Source organism: Corvus moneduloides, chromosome Z, assembly GCF_009650955.1.
Source record: "Corvus moneduloides isolate bCorMon1 chromosome Z, bCorMon1.pri, whole genome shotgun sequence".
In the NCBI taxonomy this organism is placed as follows: domain Eukaryota; kingdom Metazoa; phylum Chordata; class Aves; order Passeriformes; family Corvidae; genus Corvus; species Corvus moneduloides.
Window position 1 is genome coordinate 8,445,517 of NC_045511.1, and position 15,885 is coordinate 8,461,401.

At 37.3% G+C, this 15,885-nt stretch overlaps 1 protein-coding gene and 1 long non-coding RNA gene across 4 annotated transcripts in view; one reads left to right on the plus strand and one right to left on the minus strand.

Annotated features, from left to right (window-relative positions):
* The window catches only part of ITGA1 (integrin subunit alpha 1), a 69,812-nt gene extending 67,631 nt beyond the window's left edge, over positions 1-2,181 (minus strand). For both annotated transcript variants that reach the window (XR_004237722.1, XM_032097304.1), the window contains exon 1: positions 1,576-2,181. Coding sequence is in view for 1 of the 2 variants with exons in the window: in XM_032097304.1 (XP_031953195.1) it covers positions 1,576-1,603 (28 nt within the window). In the remaining variant the exon portion in view is untranslated. The remainder of the gene's footprint in view (positions 1-1,575) is intronic.
* A 162-nt stretch (positions 2,182-2,343) lies between these two features.
* Positions 2,344-15,885, plus strand: part of LOC116438413 — a 57,821-nt gene continuing 44,279 nt past the window's right edge. For both annotated transcript variants that reach the window (XR_004237725.1, XR_004237726.1), the window contains exon 1: positions 2,344-2,706. This is a non-coding gene — a long non-coding RNA (uncharacterized LOC116438413). The remainder of the gene's footprint in view (positions 2,707-15,885) is intronic.

A 15,885-nucleotide genomic window follows, 5' to 3' on the forward strand; every position in this document is an offset into this window, starting at 1 on the left:
GTCAAGATTCTCAGAGATCTCATCAAATCAAGCTGAATTGAAAAAGAACAAAGATCTATGTAAATACACAAAAGTACATAACATCTCTATGTACCTCCTTCCTTCTAGTTTCTTTCTGTCTCCTAGGATCTGCCAGATTATTTGCCTTTTTTTTTTCTTTTTCAGGAAGAGCAGCATGTAATTTATTTTTCAATTAATTTTTCGTGCCACTATAGTTCTCCTTGCGAAGAAAACCCCTTGTCCATATCTTTATGACATTTTGACTTGCTTATGTAGGACTACTTCGCTTATTTATCAGGGACAATTTGAATCCTTTTCTTGGTATCTCTAATGCCTCCTCTTATTTCTAAGTCTATTCTCTTTCCCACCAACCTTTTAAAAGAGAAACCCCCCTGCCACCACCACCAAAAAAGTAATCACCTGGCAAATCTGGATGAGACTTGCTCTTGAAATGTTTTCCTATCTGACAGTAAACTTTTTTGCCATTACTGGTGAATTATCTTTCAGCAGTACTGTGGCAACTTTGCAACTGTGAAGGGAAGTTGTGACACACTAAATTGTTGCTGCTTTACAAAGCATCCTTCTTTGAAGGAACACAAACAAAAGCATGTTTTGGAGTATGTCACTGTGTAATAGTAGTAAAGACAGTTAAGAACAACAACTATATATGGCATGCCAAAATGCTATATTCAGATTTTCACATTTTCCTGAATTTGCTCTGTCTTGCACAATAAGCACAGAGGGAAGAGGGGAAAACTCTAGTTTTGCCTTTTCCCCACTTGCTGCTGCCTGCATTTGGACAATTCTTATGAAATTGATTTCTTTGCCTCTTTCAGGGGGAACTGCTTCAGGTTCACTATGTGCTACTTGCCTGCGCAAGAGCTGCTGGGGAGTTCAATGTCCAAGTTTCCAAGCACATGAATCCCAGCGTTGCCTGAGCTTCTTTCCCACTTCTTGGATTCCCCTGATTTCAGATCCAAAATGTTACTACGGACTGACTAACTAGGGAGATTGTTACTTGCAGTATTCTTTTTTTCTAGAAAAACAAGTAAGTCACTTACAATCAATGAACCCCTAAAAGAGAGTATTACATATTCCATCTCCGGATAAACTCATCTTTCTGTGGAGTGAGTGCTTTCTCACTTCCCTTTTACCAGTCAGAAGTCTGAAAGCCAAACAGAGGAAAGCAAAAACCTATCCTAATTTAAAAACCGATCAAAACCAACCAAAAACCAAACCCACAAAACCAAACAAACTTGTTTCTTCCAAGCCAGATTCAATTACAGTATGCCTACTCAGCCATTCATCCTCATCTAGCAACCACCCCTTGGCCCCCCAGATTCTAAGATTGGTTTAGGGATTAAAGTTCCCAGAGAGAAGCAAACCGAGGAGGTCCCTCACGGGCTGCGGCTGGACGGCAGCTCCGGGAAGGGCACTCGCGAGGCAGGGATCGGGGCGGGAGGACGCCGTGCCTTGGGTGCCAGACCCTACCAGCTTCACCCGCTTCCCCCCGGGAGCAGGGCTGCTTTAGGGACCTGAGTCTTCAAAGCAAGGCAGAAACAGGACTTTCCTCACCTGTCAGCATCCAGTAGGAGGCAGCCATGCCTGGGCTCCTGCGAGCCGGGGGCCAGGAGCCCGGGCGGAGGGCAGGGGTGGCGGGAGCGGTCCTGCCGCCGGCGCGCCCGGCAGAGCTGCGCTGCCGGTGGAGCTCAGCGCTCTGCACCGCCCGTCCGCCTCTCAGCCGAGTTAGGCATTTCCTGTTTGTTATCCAGTCTTTACGTTGCTTCTTCGCATTAAGGAGAATTTAGCTTCCTCCCACCGCACACAGTTTTCCCCCGACTCACCCCCCTAAAGATCTCAGAGCCTTGGAAACCTCCCCGTTGAATTAGCCCAGCGTTAGGATGTACAAATAAAGCCAAATCTCCCCCACTAAACACTCCGGCTGCAGTTCTCAGAGAGCACAGCAGACCTTAAAGGGACATCTCCCCGTTCATAATTAATAAGTGTCTCCCGCCGGCCAGCCCCTGTCCCAGTAGGGCAAGAGTGAGCTGGGTGTGCTAAACAGCCACCTCTCTCGCCTTACCAACAGGAGAAACACGTCCTTGAAGTAGGGGGGAGTGTTTGACTGTTCAGTTTTAATTTCTCTGACATCACCCCTTAAAAACGCACTCTACGGCCGGTCGCTTGCCCGCAAGAGGAAGCCAGCCACCCCCTCCCCATTCTCGGCTCTGGAGACGCAGTAACTCTTCAGACAGTGGGCGATTTTCTCGAGTCTTTGAGTCTTCCAGTGCTTTGCTGCGTAGAGGAAATACCAGACAGCTGCCTTTGCCCTCATCTATCGAACTGTGGCATCCCTTCCCACTCTCCCTGCCCCCAAAGAGACTTCACTAGTAAATAACTAAATAAATAGCAAGGGTAATAATCAGCCAGATTCAGGCCTGTGAGCGGGGATTTTTAGGGTTTGTTGCACACTCAGGAAAAGAGCAGTTTTGCAGGACTTAGTGATGTCAAGTGGAGTGGCACCCCTTCAGCAGTGTATGAGTTCCCACACTGGACCTGGTGAAAAATCATTTTATTATTTATTTTAAAAGGGAACCCATAGTCCCTCAAGCAAGAAAAAGGAAAACCAAATCCATAAGGATTTGGAAATTTTGGTGCTTCTAGAAAGATCTTCTATAGTTTCCTTGACTTGGAGCAAAGGATTTGGTGAGTAAGTGGAAGTTAGTGGAATTTTGGCAAGTTCCTTTGAGACTAATAAACTGCAGCTTTTAATAAGTGCTATAATAGCTTATTGCATCTTCAAACTTCTGTCTTAATTTCATGAGACCATTTAGGGTGCACCTTTACTTGTAGATCTGTGGAAATTTTAGAAAACTGCACAATTTTAAAGCTGGTTTTAAGGGCAAAGGTCCTCAGTAGGACTACTCAAAGCTGATGAAATTAAGCACATGTGTAACTTTTGCTGAATGAAAATTTTAGCTTCATTGGTGCCGATTTAAAAGACAAGACACATTTTTTCCACTCAAAGGTTTTATGCATAAAATTAAAGGAATAGAAAACGGCATCCAAACTAAAAGAAGGCTGAGATTATGGAAAAAGCTGTCATTTCATTTTTGCCAGTCAGTTGTGTTACTGCTACCGTTATTCCGAAACAGGGTTCGTAACCCAGTGTGCTAGGGCCAATTGCACACAGAGTTGATGTTGTAGTTTATTACAGACTTAAAAGTCTGGGTTCTGGGTGGTAATTCACAAAAGTCAGCACCCTCTGGGTCACAAAGCTGGGGGTTTTTTTTTACCCTTTTTAGTAATGTATTCCACCTACCTAATACAGATGGACTGCTGTATTTTCTTCCAAAAAACCAAAAAAACCAAACAACCGGACCAAACAACCTAATCTTTGTATTCCCTGTGTCACTATACTTCAACTAAAGGCACATGAAGGAGTTGAACTTGCTTTCAAATCATAGTGAAGGGGTTTTTTTGTGATTAAATGTATTGCATCAGAGGAAGAAGCAGGGGAATGAAGGACTCTTGGAGTAAAATAAATTCAAACCTATTTGAAATTTAGGTAGCACTTGGTATACATGTGGGGGTTGAACATCATGTTGGAGAGTAGCACTTCTTGAGAATAAAAAGAAACATTTCTGATGAAGAGTTATTCCTAATTTTTACCAAATTTTTCTTTATATTATGATTTATTAATTTCTTTTTGTGATGGTGTCCTACGTGTCTTGCATCAGGCAATGTCAAAAGGAAAATATTAGAAAAGATGAATTGCTGGACTGAGCTAGCATTTCTTATTTATTTGAACACAAAGAAAGTAAAATACGCTATAGACTTACAGACAACTATCTGTTTTGGGATGTCAAACTGGAAAAAACCATAAACGCTCTTTTTCACAGTTCATGTTGTTTTATTTGCATTAATTCAAGCGATTAATGTTGCTAAATTCTGTTCTTGGAGTTTAAAGTTTCATACATTAGTCGTAAGGAGTATATCTATTTTAAGCAGGAATCTCTAGATGATGCTCACTCAGGCCCAGAAGTAGTTAAGACACTAGGTTATTTTAATGTGAGAAAAACAAATATTATTAGTTTCAGTGGATTGTAATAGTATATCAAAACCATTTTCCATAATGACAAATAAAAGAAAAAGGTCAAATTAGTTTAAAGAATATAGTTGGCTTGCATATTTTATGTCTTTCTAAGGTGTCACAGAATGCAGAGGAAGGATTTTTTCCTAGTGCTATAAATTAAACATGATTTGTCATTTTGAACTGTGCCTCCCAACTCAGTTTCAGCAACTTGTTTTAGAATGCATGATACAGAATAAGTACACTAGCAGTTCCATGGAATATGACACAAGTATTTGTGATTAAAGATTAGTTTAAAGACTTTGAAAAACTAGACTTTGAAAAGACAACAACAATTAAAATTATCAGAGAGACACACTTCTCCCTTCTAGGGGGTGTTATTCCTGCAAAAAACCCCCAACCAGTGGAAACACATTCTGTCCCAAAGGTCAGGGTTGAAGAAACAGGAACCAAAGTTTTTCAAATAGTTTCAAAAGCAGGCAGTCTTCTAAGAAGTGTGACTATAATTTACATAGAACTCATTTTTCATGGATGTTTTTCTCCCACTCCTAAAGAGGATATGAGGAATTTCAATTTATTTTGTTTGTTATGTAAAAAGGATCTCTGATCTGTAATACAAGAGAGCAATGCATAATGCAAGACTGACTTCAAATAGCCAGAAGCATGTCTAACTTTCTTCCATTAAAGGAATAGTATGACAGCATCAATATTGTAAGAGAGATGTAACATGTTTCTGCAGTGTTCACTGTTGTTATTACACTGCATTATACCCTGCATGGAAAATACTACAGAATGTGTTCATATAGCTTCTAAGTGAATATTTATCATTGACAGCGCTTATTATAATCTTGGATAGTTTACATTGCACTGTAGATTAGTAGTAATTTACATTTATGTTTCTTTCTTACACTTGCTTATTCACAGTCTCCTACATGTCTTTCACCTCGATGATTTTGTTGTTCATTTTCATAGTCTCCATTTTTTCCTATCTGATTCTAGACCATACTAGAATTCACTTGGCACAACTTGTGGGTCTGTAGTCTTATTTTTATTATGTCTGAAATACTCGAGGGCTTCTTCTTCAAGTACCAGAACTAAGACCTTGCAGGATTTGGTATGGTTCCAGGAGTACTCTATGCATAAATCTTTTCATGTTTTACAGCTCAGCTTTTAACTGATACTTGATATTCTTGGAGAATGCCCATGTTTCTGCTCCATCTGTATTAACCAGTGGTACAAATGCGCCAAAAATCCTTTTTGCTATACAATAGCATCTTCATAAAAGTTTTGTTTTGCAGATTGTGTTAGTTTAATTAATGTTGGTAGGAAATGTTATGGAAAATGCCCTTTGTTTTCTGTGTTAAATCTATTCTCTACAATATCGTTTATTTCTTCTTGGTTTTTTTTTTTTTTTTGATTATGTATCAAATATCATAGTGTAATTGTGAACATACAGCCCATGTTTTTACTGAAATAAGATTTCTGATTTTCATCCTTAACAGATATCAAGTGTCTCACTTCCTCAGCCATGCTGCTTTTCTTTATGCATTTCCTCTAGGTGCAAGTTTTTAAATATTCATTCCAAATTTTTAGAGACCAAAATTAGGTGTACCACAAAAGTACCGGAAGACCAGAAAGAGATGAGTTTGTACAGAATCATTTACTGCTAAACATCTTCCACCAATCTCTTTAATTTTTGATTGTTTCTTTATACTCATATAGAAAGATTTTTATATTAAAACAGATTTTAAGATTCTTGCAGATTATATGCTTATGCTTTTCATAATTCCTTATACTATTTCTATTTCCTTTGAGTCAGTTTCTTACAAATTTAGTCCCGATTAAGTGGTTTTTTTCCTGCAAGAGGGAGATTTTTTGCTTGTTTATTAACTTATCTATGTACCTATTTGTAAATTATCTTTGAGCTCTGTAGTATATACCAAACTTTAACATGTATATATATACTTCTTCAAACTATACACTACAGAACACAATCTATTGAACATGAAAGAAGTACTGATTTCTCTGGCCTGAGTGTAACAACTTTTTATGTGCTGGAACACTGTTTCTGTGGCACTGAAGTCACTGTAGCTATGGCATTGAGTCTGACGGGAATGAAACTGGTGACTTCAAGTGTGGGGAGATGAAAAAAATAAATTAATATTGTATTATACAAAATCAAGGACCTAGAAATTGCAACTCAGGTAATGTTGGTCCACCAGTGCATTAGCTCCACTGCATTATACAAAGATTTGCAATGAGGCCAGAATTTAGGTGTAGAAGGTTAATTATTCTCGATAATACCTTGGGCTTTCTTCAGTCCACACACATTTCTTTTTATTACTGCTTCTTCTGTCTTTTTTTTAAATTTTTCTTTTCTTTTGTTTTTTAACATGCTGCTTGTGGTGTGTTGTGTAACCAATATTATTTATTGTCCAGATAGATTTCAATTATGAAGCTGTATAAAAGAATAAGTTACTGAGAACATGCTGTGAAGGGAGGCTAATTGATGACACTAATTTCTCAAAATAATTACATAGTGTGCAGAATCTTACATTGTATTGCATTGCACTGCATTCATTACCTTCACAGCTGGTCTGCATAATATAATTACTTATTACTGTTTGGTTACAGAAAAAAGGTAGCTTTGATTGTAATAACCCTGTGAAAACTCTTTTTATTCTGGTTTTTTTTTCCTTTCCTAATAGATAAAAACATTGTCTCTCTCCTTTTTCCTTGATGCACACATTCTTCCTCCATGTTGATTGTATTGCTGTTAATGCAAAAGCAATGTTTAAATATAGATCACTGTCGAAGCTTTCCTTTAATCTTCTTAATCAAGGAGAAAAAAAAACTTGCTTTTTTTGAAGCAACACAAACCTAGTCATGATGACAGCCTATGTTTTATGGCCTACATTAAACAAAACAAAACAAAACAGCAAAATTCAACCAACCAAACAAAAGCCCTGAAAAACCAACAAAACAAACCCACTAAAAACTCAGAAGAAAGCCCAGCACAAAGAAACACACAAAACCCACGCTAAAACCGAACAAAAAATTCCCCCCCGGCAAAACAGCACACACAGAAGAAAGAAAAAGATCCTGATAGTGGAAAACTTCAGCTTTTGCAATAATTACCTCATATTTTTTAACTATGTGATTTTCAGCCAAATTGAAAGTTTGCAACGGTCTTTCTACAATGAAGAACACATTCCTACTTTTTTAGTGGGAGTTGTAAACCAGGCTCCTGCTGGGATTTGAACTCCTGTAGATTGTGGTAACTGTTTCAGGGATGCTACAATAAGTTTTACCTACAGAGACCTGTAATTCAGATCCCACTGCTCCATCTACCTGTCTATATAAATGGTTTTTGTGGTCTGGAAGTCTGGATCTTTCTGAATGTGTATCGTATTGATAGGGGACAGCTGACAGAGAAGGTAATATCCATAATTTTGTTAGAAGATTAATAACGCACTCAGCTTCAAAGACAGAATTATAAATTGCTATTCTTTTTCACATTGAAAGCCTTTTTAAAAAGCATCTCCAATTTTCCAGAGTCATGTCAAAACTAGAAGACTTTTGCCTAACTGTAATGTTCTGTTGAAACTAATAGTGTGTACTGGAGAACTAAGATTTCTTCAGGCCAAAAGCAATCTGCAGAACTGTGACTCTGGATACTGCTGCAATGCACCTTTCTTCCCCATGCAGGGAGAGTAATGCAGCTCTTGATATCATGAGATATGCTCTCCTCGAGTGACCAATATATTAACACATCTGTCACACGACTGAACGCTTGTGTATAAGCCCTGTCAGATGAGTACTATGCGGATATTCCATGACATTGTACTTTTGCATATCAGCCCTTTTAGATATGATAGGCATGAATATGATTGTGTATGAAAAAGGTGCTTCCAGGAACGCATGATAAGGAGTGACAAAAGGTAAGGCTCCCAAGATGATCCATACCAGGACTACTCTGCCTGCTTCATCACCATACGCTGTAAGCCTTCAGGTAGCCAGGAGGAGAGTCTTTAATGTGACTGAATTGTTCTGGTGACCTGGATACACCCAGCTGTTCTAGGTTAATTCACTTAGATGGGAATGCCCTGAGCATCATATCGGATGTGTGTTGTCCTAGAAGAGGGAACCAGAGACCAGGACTCATCACCAGAATGATAGCTTAGCCTTCTTGTCAAAGGACTCAAAAGGACATTTTCCTTGCAGTGTAAATCACTGTGGATCAATTAGTGCTAAGCATACTCTCAGTGCATCTACAGGATCAGGCTCTTTAGTGAAACTGAGGAGTGTCTGTTCTGGAGGTTTGATCCAGACACCAAAATGCTTTGGAAGCACAGCTCTAGCCATGCAAAAAGCAAAATGCTAAATGTCTGGAGAATCTCATGACTAGACCAACACCAAAACAGAGTAACTCTAAGTTCAGAGAAGAGGTGAAAACAGAATTTTTAGATCAAAATTCTGAATTTAAATGTGCAGTTAAAATTAGGAATTACTTTACAGCATCAGTGGATTCTAGATCATGGGGCAAGCATAGCTTTGGGTTTATTTTATAATTTAAAAAGAGATTTCTTACAGTATTTTAATCAAATGGTGGCAATATTTGCAGATTAAAAACCCCAACCAAGAAAATGTAAAAATCTGTAAAAATGATTCTGCAAAATGATCCTTGAGTGTAACAAATATAACTTTAGCAATTCACAGAAATTGTTTAAATTATACAGGCATAATGAAAGAGGAAGTGCTGCTGTGATATAAGGAGTTAATGATTAGTAGATTTTGTTAGTTTGAAAATTTATTCTCTGTGAAAAACAAAAAAGTTGCTCATGCTGTATTATTCTCCTTTTCAGCTGCTCAGCTACTGAGTTAGAAATCAGAAGAAGTGATACATGTGTCATTGCTATGCCATTTGGCATGTCTAAATATGCCTAAATATTTACATATCTAAAGACTTTCTATATGTTGTAAAAGTATAATTTGAAAAAATAAAGATGCCGATGTTTCCTCCTCAGCTCATAGGAAATTCTGGTTCTAGGGACCAGAATGAACTCAAAATTCAAGAGGCAAGTTGTTTGTTACAGAGAAGTTTTCAGAATTCATGTCTAACGCTGTACAAACCAGGAATCCCAAAGATGGATGTGCAGTGTTTTACTGTGGGTTCTACTGCGGAGTAGCATTTATTCAGATGATGCAACTTTAATAGTGGCAGTTTCAGAGTGACCTGGGGGTAGATTTGTACACAGACAGAAGTTGCTAAAAACAAACAAACAAACAAACAAAAAACAACAAAAAAACCTTGTTTCATAGCATCTAAGGAAACAATTTTTCTTCAAGATATTAATCAGTGTAATAAGCACAAACAATTCAATGTATTTCTGCAGTTGATGTAACTATTTTCTCTCTAAAGAAATTGTGTTACCTTCATCAAAGTTGGTTTGTTACAGTATATCAGTGTCCAAGTATCCAGTGACCATGCTGGGGGTTATTAAAATAACCAACATATATGCCAGAGACAGAGTTAATTTTATTAATAGTGTGCTTATTGATGAGGCACTGGATGTGAGTGTTATGCTTGGATTAATTTTTTGTTTACTGTCTATGGAAATCTTATTTCTACAATAGGGCTGGGCTCAGAGCCAAGACCTTGGTTTGGGTCAGCACATTTTGCAGAGCCTTTAAAGTTAGCTCAGCAATCCAAATAACTCCCTGTGGAGCAATTCAGGACAATATTTTCCCCAAACTCTGCAGCCAAACTAGCCTTTTTGACCTTGTCCAGAACTCATAAATTGTAGTGTCTTGATTAATTCAGTGTGGCACCATTATCAAATACCTGTGCACCTAACATACATTTATCTGCCTGACACCTTGAACCTCTTCAGAAGTTTTCCAGGCTCTAATGGAAGGTCTTGTGTCACCAGAAGAGAGTTGAGTTTGGCTGGAAGAACCATATTTGTTCGCTTTCAAGAGTGCTCTTCGAGTGCTCTTGTTCAAATAAAATGAATGGTCGTATCACTGACCATGTTTGTTCTCAGTCCTATTTCATCTGCTTTTTAGTCTTCTCTGAACAGTCTTTTCTTACAGCCTTTTCTATAAGTATTTTGCTCAGCCAGGGAGGAATACATATCTCAGATATCAAAAAGATATTTATTCTAGTAATTTCTTTCCTCAGTACTCAGCTAAGTCATTATCACTGCTTTAAAGCTGCTTGAAAAAAATAGATTTTTTTTTTCTCAAATAATATTTTGGAAGGTCTTTGCTGAGAATTTGAAGTATTCTTCAGATGATGTTTTTTTTCAGGAATGGTCCAAAGTTGGTATCTCACCAGCTTGTCTATCTGACATTTCTAGCCCATTTTATAAGCTGATTTGGGGACAGTAATCGCAAACCTCCAGGAACAGTATTTTGTAGATTCAGAGCACCTTATCAAATGTGTTTCCTAGGCCCCTGGATTCATGGTCTGGCAAGGAGCTAAAGATTTCAATACTCGTTTCCAGGTTTATAATTACCTGAATGACATGAATGCTGGTGTACGTGGATGCATGCAGGTTTCTAGATGCAGTGCCAGTTGGGAAAGAGAGGCCTGCAGTGGTGTGATGATATGAGCTGGTTTCCCTGAAGTGTTTCTTTTGCTTTGGAGAGAATAAGAACTGGGTAGCAAACTGGAACACGAAGAAACTGTACTTCACATTCATCTGAGAAGATTCCACTGTCAACATTTACCCCACAAGAGAGTTCCTGGCAAGAGGTAGATAAGAAATGTACATCAAATCCTTCAGGCGCTTCCAGGCTGAGAATGAAACATGCTTCCATATCATTGGGAACTGCTCAATCATACGGGATGCAGGAATTAAAAGGCATGATTACATCTGTGAAATGTTGTCAAAGGAAACTAAAAAGGCAGATTGGACAGTGTTTCAGGAACCCCATATAAGAGCTGACAACAACCAGACATAATTTTTGTGAAGGAGAACCAAGCATTCGTGGTGGCTGTGACTGTGTGACACGAGTATTCTGACACATTTTTAGAAAAGGCCTTGATGGAAAAAGTGAAGAAATACCAACATCTTCACAAACTAATTCAGGAACTAACAAATATAGTAGGCATTGTATTTATGGGCTTTCCCCTTGGAACGTGGGGGAAGAGGTACCATAGAAATTATGAACTTTGAGGGCCCTGGGTCTCTCTAGATCAAAGCAAGAGAAGACAGCCCAGGCCTTCAGGAAGATCCTTGCTTCTGTAGATGTTGTACATATGTTTGTGAGTAAAGTATTTACTGTTGTATCATCTTAATTAAAAATGAATTTTCAGCGAATGTGGTTAGTGCAGGGCAGCTAACATCAGGCCTGGATAGTACACAGGAACAACAATGGACTTGTATCATGATATGTCACTTACCATCAGTCTGGAACAAAATTCTACTGATTTTGACCAGGGTGGATGGGCCATCTGTACTTAACCTGGAAAAGGAACATATGTAGATTATATGAGTTCAATTAATAGCCATTCCAATAGCTCATGTAGAAACTTTTGGAATTATTTTCTAGCTAGTTTTTATACTTACATTTCAACTAGCTCTATTAATGTGTTTGGGTCATGTAGCCAGCTAGTATATAGAGCAGCATGAAGATCTTTCTAACTAGCAAGATAAAGGAAGAAGTATAGAAATAGGGAAATTTAGACCGCACTCATAAGTGTCCTGTAGTCATAATATCTAATTTAAGGTAAGAAAGCCATCTCGGCTGCAACAATGGCAAAAAGATTTCCAGTAGTGATTGCAATGCTGAATCAGAATTGAGTATTTCACATGGGAAATAGCAAGGCTGGGGAGAAGTGGGCTTTGAAAAGTCACAGGATTTCTGCTGTTCAAAACAGCCACTCAAGCTACAAGAGAAATAAACTTTGAGATCAAACTTTTTACTGTTTTTAGTCATATGTACAATGCAAAATGAATTTATGCAGGAAATTATGTAGCAGTGTAGGTACGTAGTAAGGTTTTCTACAAAGTGTGAGCATCCAAGATAGTGAAACCCAATTTACTATTTGGAATTTTGCACATGATATCAGCACGTGGTATTTTGTAAACCAATAAATCCATGAATGTTTGTCAAGAATACTCTTAGCTTGATTATTTTTATTGTCTTTTCCAAAATTTGGCTGTGCAGAGCACTTGATTGACAAATTTGCAAGGGATTTTTTTGTGAATCAGATTGATAGTAAATTCATACATTTTGTAGAAATAAAATTAATCAGTTTACTGATGTAAGACAGATAATGATGAAAGCATTGTGATGAAAGTCTTAAAAAATAAAAATGGCTTCTTATAATTTTATTTAACCCTTCTTGATAAATTATATTAAAATAATTGTTTTACATTATTTTAGTATTCTTTGAACTATTTTGGAGGGGAAAAGAAACTTTAAAATTCAGATAACTGCTCAGTTTTGTGCTTTCTTTAATCAATTCAAAAAAAAAAAATTATAATTTTAAAATAACCTATGCTATTAAATCAATCAGTTTGATTTAATACTTTGCATATCATGTTGTCCTCAGTTCCGAGATTTTATATTACAAAAAAGGTAAGTTACTGCATGTGTTTCAGGGCACATTTTACTGACTTTCTCCGAATCTTTAGGCCTGCAAATTATATAAGATGACCTGTCTTAGTGAAGGAATTTCTAGTGGTATGGCCATAAATTTACTTTAGAGTGAAGAGGCCTTAAGGCCAAGGGAATTATTATGGTTGTTATGGTTGTTATGGTTGTTTAGTCCAACCTGTAGAAAGGAAAGTATTCTCTTTAGGTCAGATAAAAATATACATTTATATAGTACTAGACAAAATACCATTTCACCAGTTTAAGAAATAAATTTTAATTCTGTTGTCTTAGATCTACCTAAGCTATCAATTATTGCTTTTTTCTAACGTGTTTAGAACCTTCATATGGGTCTTCAAGTCAGTAAGGTTGAGAGAGAAGTTAGAAAAACAAAGAAAAGGAACGGCATTAGAACTCATACCCATTTACAGTAAAACAAGGATTTTCCTTGCTTTGAACATTGCCAATAACTTTTGTGTAAGTGGGCAGTGGTTGGGCATAACTTAGGTCTATTTTTTCAACTTTTTAATAGATTTCATTAGACAAGCATCAGCCAGTTTATGAGAGTGAATATGTGCTTAAAGGTATAACGAAGCATAGTATGTCATTAATGAAATGCAGCTCCTTACAAGAAAATATTGCAACCAGCCCTTAAGCTGGCTCAGCATTTTTCATGCTATTAAAAACTGAGTTCAGCCATGGATGTATTTTGACCAAGTTCGGGAGGTGTGATGCAAAACCAGATTTTACAGATATATATATATATATATATATATACATATATCTATTTACAGATAAAATGCTGACACTCTGTTTTGGCTTACAAGTGCAAGTTGACTGGATTTGAGTAGGTCTTGGGAATTTCAAGAGGGAAAATGAGAGGAGCTTAAAGGATAAGTTTTGCAAAATCTTCAGAAGATGAGGGATATTGTGAAGAAAAGGAGAAAGTAGTGTAACCTTGCATAGCAGGAGGTAAAGGGTTAAACTATAAATAGTAATGACATGAATCTGTCAATTATAAACTCAAGCTAGTTTCCTGTTAACAAACTATTTTCTATCCACTCTCCAGTATATTGAAAAATCCCAAGCCAAACCAAAAAACACCTACTATATCTGTAAACATTAACTTAAGCTTTGTTAATGTTTATCAGAATTCCACATGTAAATGAGTCTTATTAAAGCAGCTGAGGACATAGGGTAGCAGAGATGCATAGAACAGACACTCTATAACTTTTTTTTCCTGTCTTGACCTCACAAAATGAGTTCCTAAAAATTGGAATCTGAGCCTTTACAGAGTCATAGCAACCAACAGAAAAGATTTTTCTTAGTACCTGTGAACTAGAATTCTATTTATTTTTTGTTTTATTGGTTTGTTTGAATGACAAATTTTTCTTGGGAATGACAGTTAAAATGGTTTTACAAGCAGAAAACTGTGACCATTTTTCCTGAAGAAGGGAATGCCAGCTGCAAAGTATGCACTTTACATGGAAAGATGCTACTTGTATTTCACAACGGACTCAGTGCTGGCTGTCTTTACCTCCAGCTGTACTAAGTCTCGGTGGTAAAATTTATTGAAATAATTGGTGATATTTCCTGAGCTGGTTAGTTTAAGCTTTTCTAATAACCACTGAAGAGAATCAAGCTTTTCCAGTGTGCGAAAGGTATCATATGATAAGAGGTCTGGAAAAGATTAGATAACTCTTGTCCTGAAACAGCCTTTTCTTCTCTATTGTCTATAAGGCATTCTGGTGGATAACTGAGAGGTAGATGTCTACACCATAGATGTATGAACTAAAGAGTTGGATCCGTCCTGGAAATTAAATCATTAATTTAGAAAAATCTGTGACTAATTTAATGATAGCTTCATTAGGTACAGAATGTTGACACATATTCTGAAGGGAACATGCACATTATACAGAAGGTAGCTAGGACTGCAAAGACTGTTTTTCCAATTTTCCACCTACATAATTGATGTAACTGCTAATTACGGATTCATTGGTAGGGAGAACACCTTTACATTGCATCATGGCCCATAGGAAAATAAAAAGTGGAGATTTCCTTGTTCAAAGAATCATGAAAAAAGAAAACCACTTTTGACCTGATTTATTCAAAGAATGTCAGTGGGCGTTTTCAGAGAGATAAATGTGCTCAATGTGTGTCTGTAGTAGTCACCAATCTCTTCTGCATCTATTGATGACAAAGGAAGATTTGTCAGCATAATTAGGAAGGGAGAAAAACCTCCACTTTCTCTAAGACAGACTACAAACCCCACACTCTTTTCACATATCTTTGTGATGACTGATAGTATCAGTTCATTGTTTGGATTGCATGGGTATTGGTCAAATGTTGTTTTTAAGTGAGCTCTCCTGTCTCAGAAAGAGAAAAAGAAAATGGACGAATAATTAAGAGGAAATAAAGGGTGTCATGATGTGGAAAAGGCACTGGAAATCCACTAAATAGATTTTCCTTTCAACTTCTCTCACATGTTTATTTTCTATATTGATAGACTGGAACACATGACACATGGAGAATTCACAGTCACAGTGCCTAATCCTTTGTTATATCCCTTAAAGGAGATATTTTTCCATTCTATTCTTTTGTCCTTGCAAGGGCCCTGCTAAAATGCTAGAGAATAATTTTGAGTAACTGTGGTGACCCCGTTTGGTCAAGGAAATGGTGTTTTCAAAAGATAACAAACATATTCCCTATTCAGCTTTTAATTTGCTGATTTTAATCACCCTTCTGGAGTTGAAGATTGTGCAATTATGCTGTCAGCTTATCAGTTCTATTGCATATGTGCCATTGTCCCAAGTAATCTTTGAACCTAGCAGTCAGTTTCAGATGATTCCATTTGAGGGAGAAGCAGGGGACAGACTATGGTCTCTCAAGTCTGGGAAGTGTGGTCAAATCGTGTTAAATTAGATATTCATCTTTTCCACCAGTTCCCATGTGGGATGATGTTGGAGCCTCAGTCAGGCTGCATACATAATACCAGACAGCTAATTATCATGCTTAGAAGTTCAGCATAGCAACAGCATGGGGAAAGGTTTTTGATAAGAGATGTGGGTGAAGGGGAAAAAGAAGTCATAGTAGGTAATGAGCTTTCTTTCTGAGGCAAACTCACAGAAAAATAGCCATTTTTCTTTTCTTTTACTTTATTTTTTTCTTATTCACAGTATTTTTTT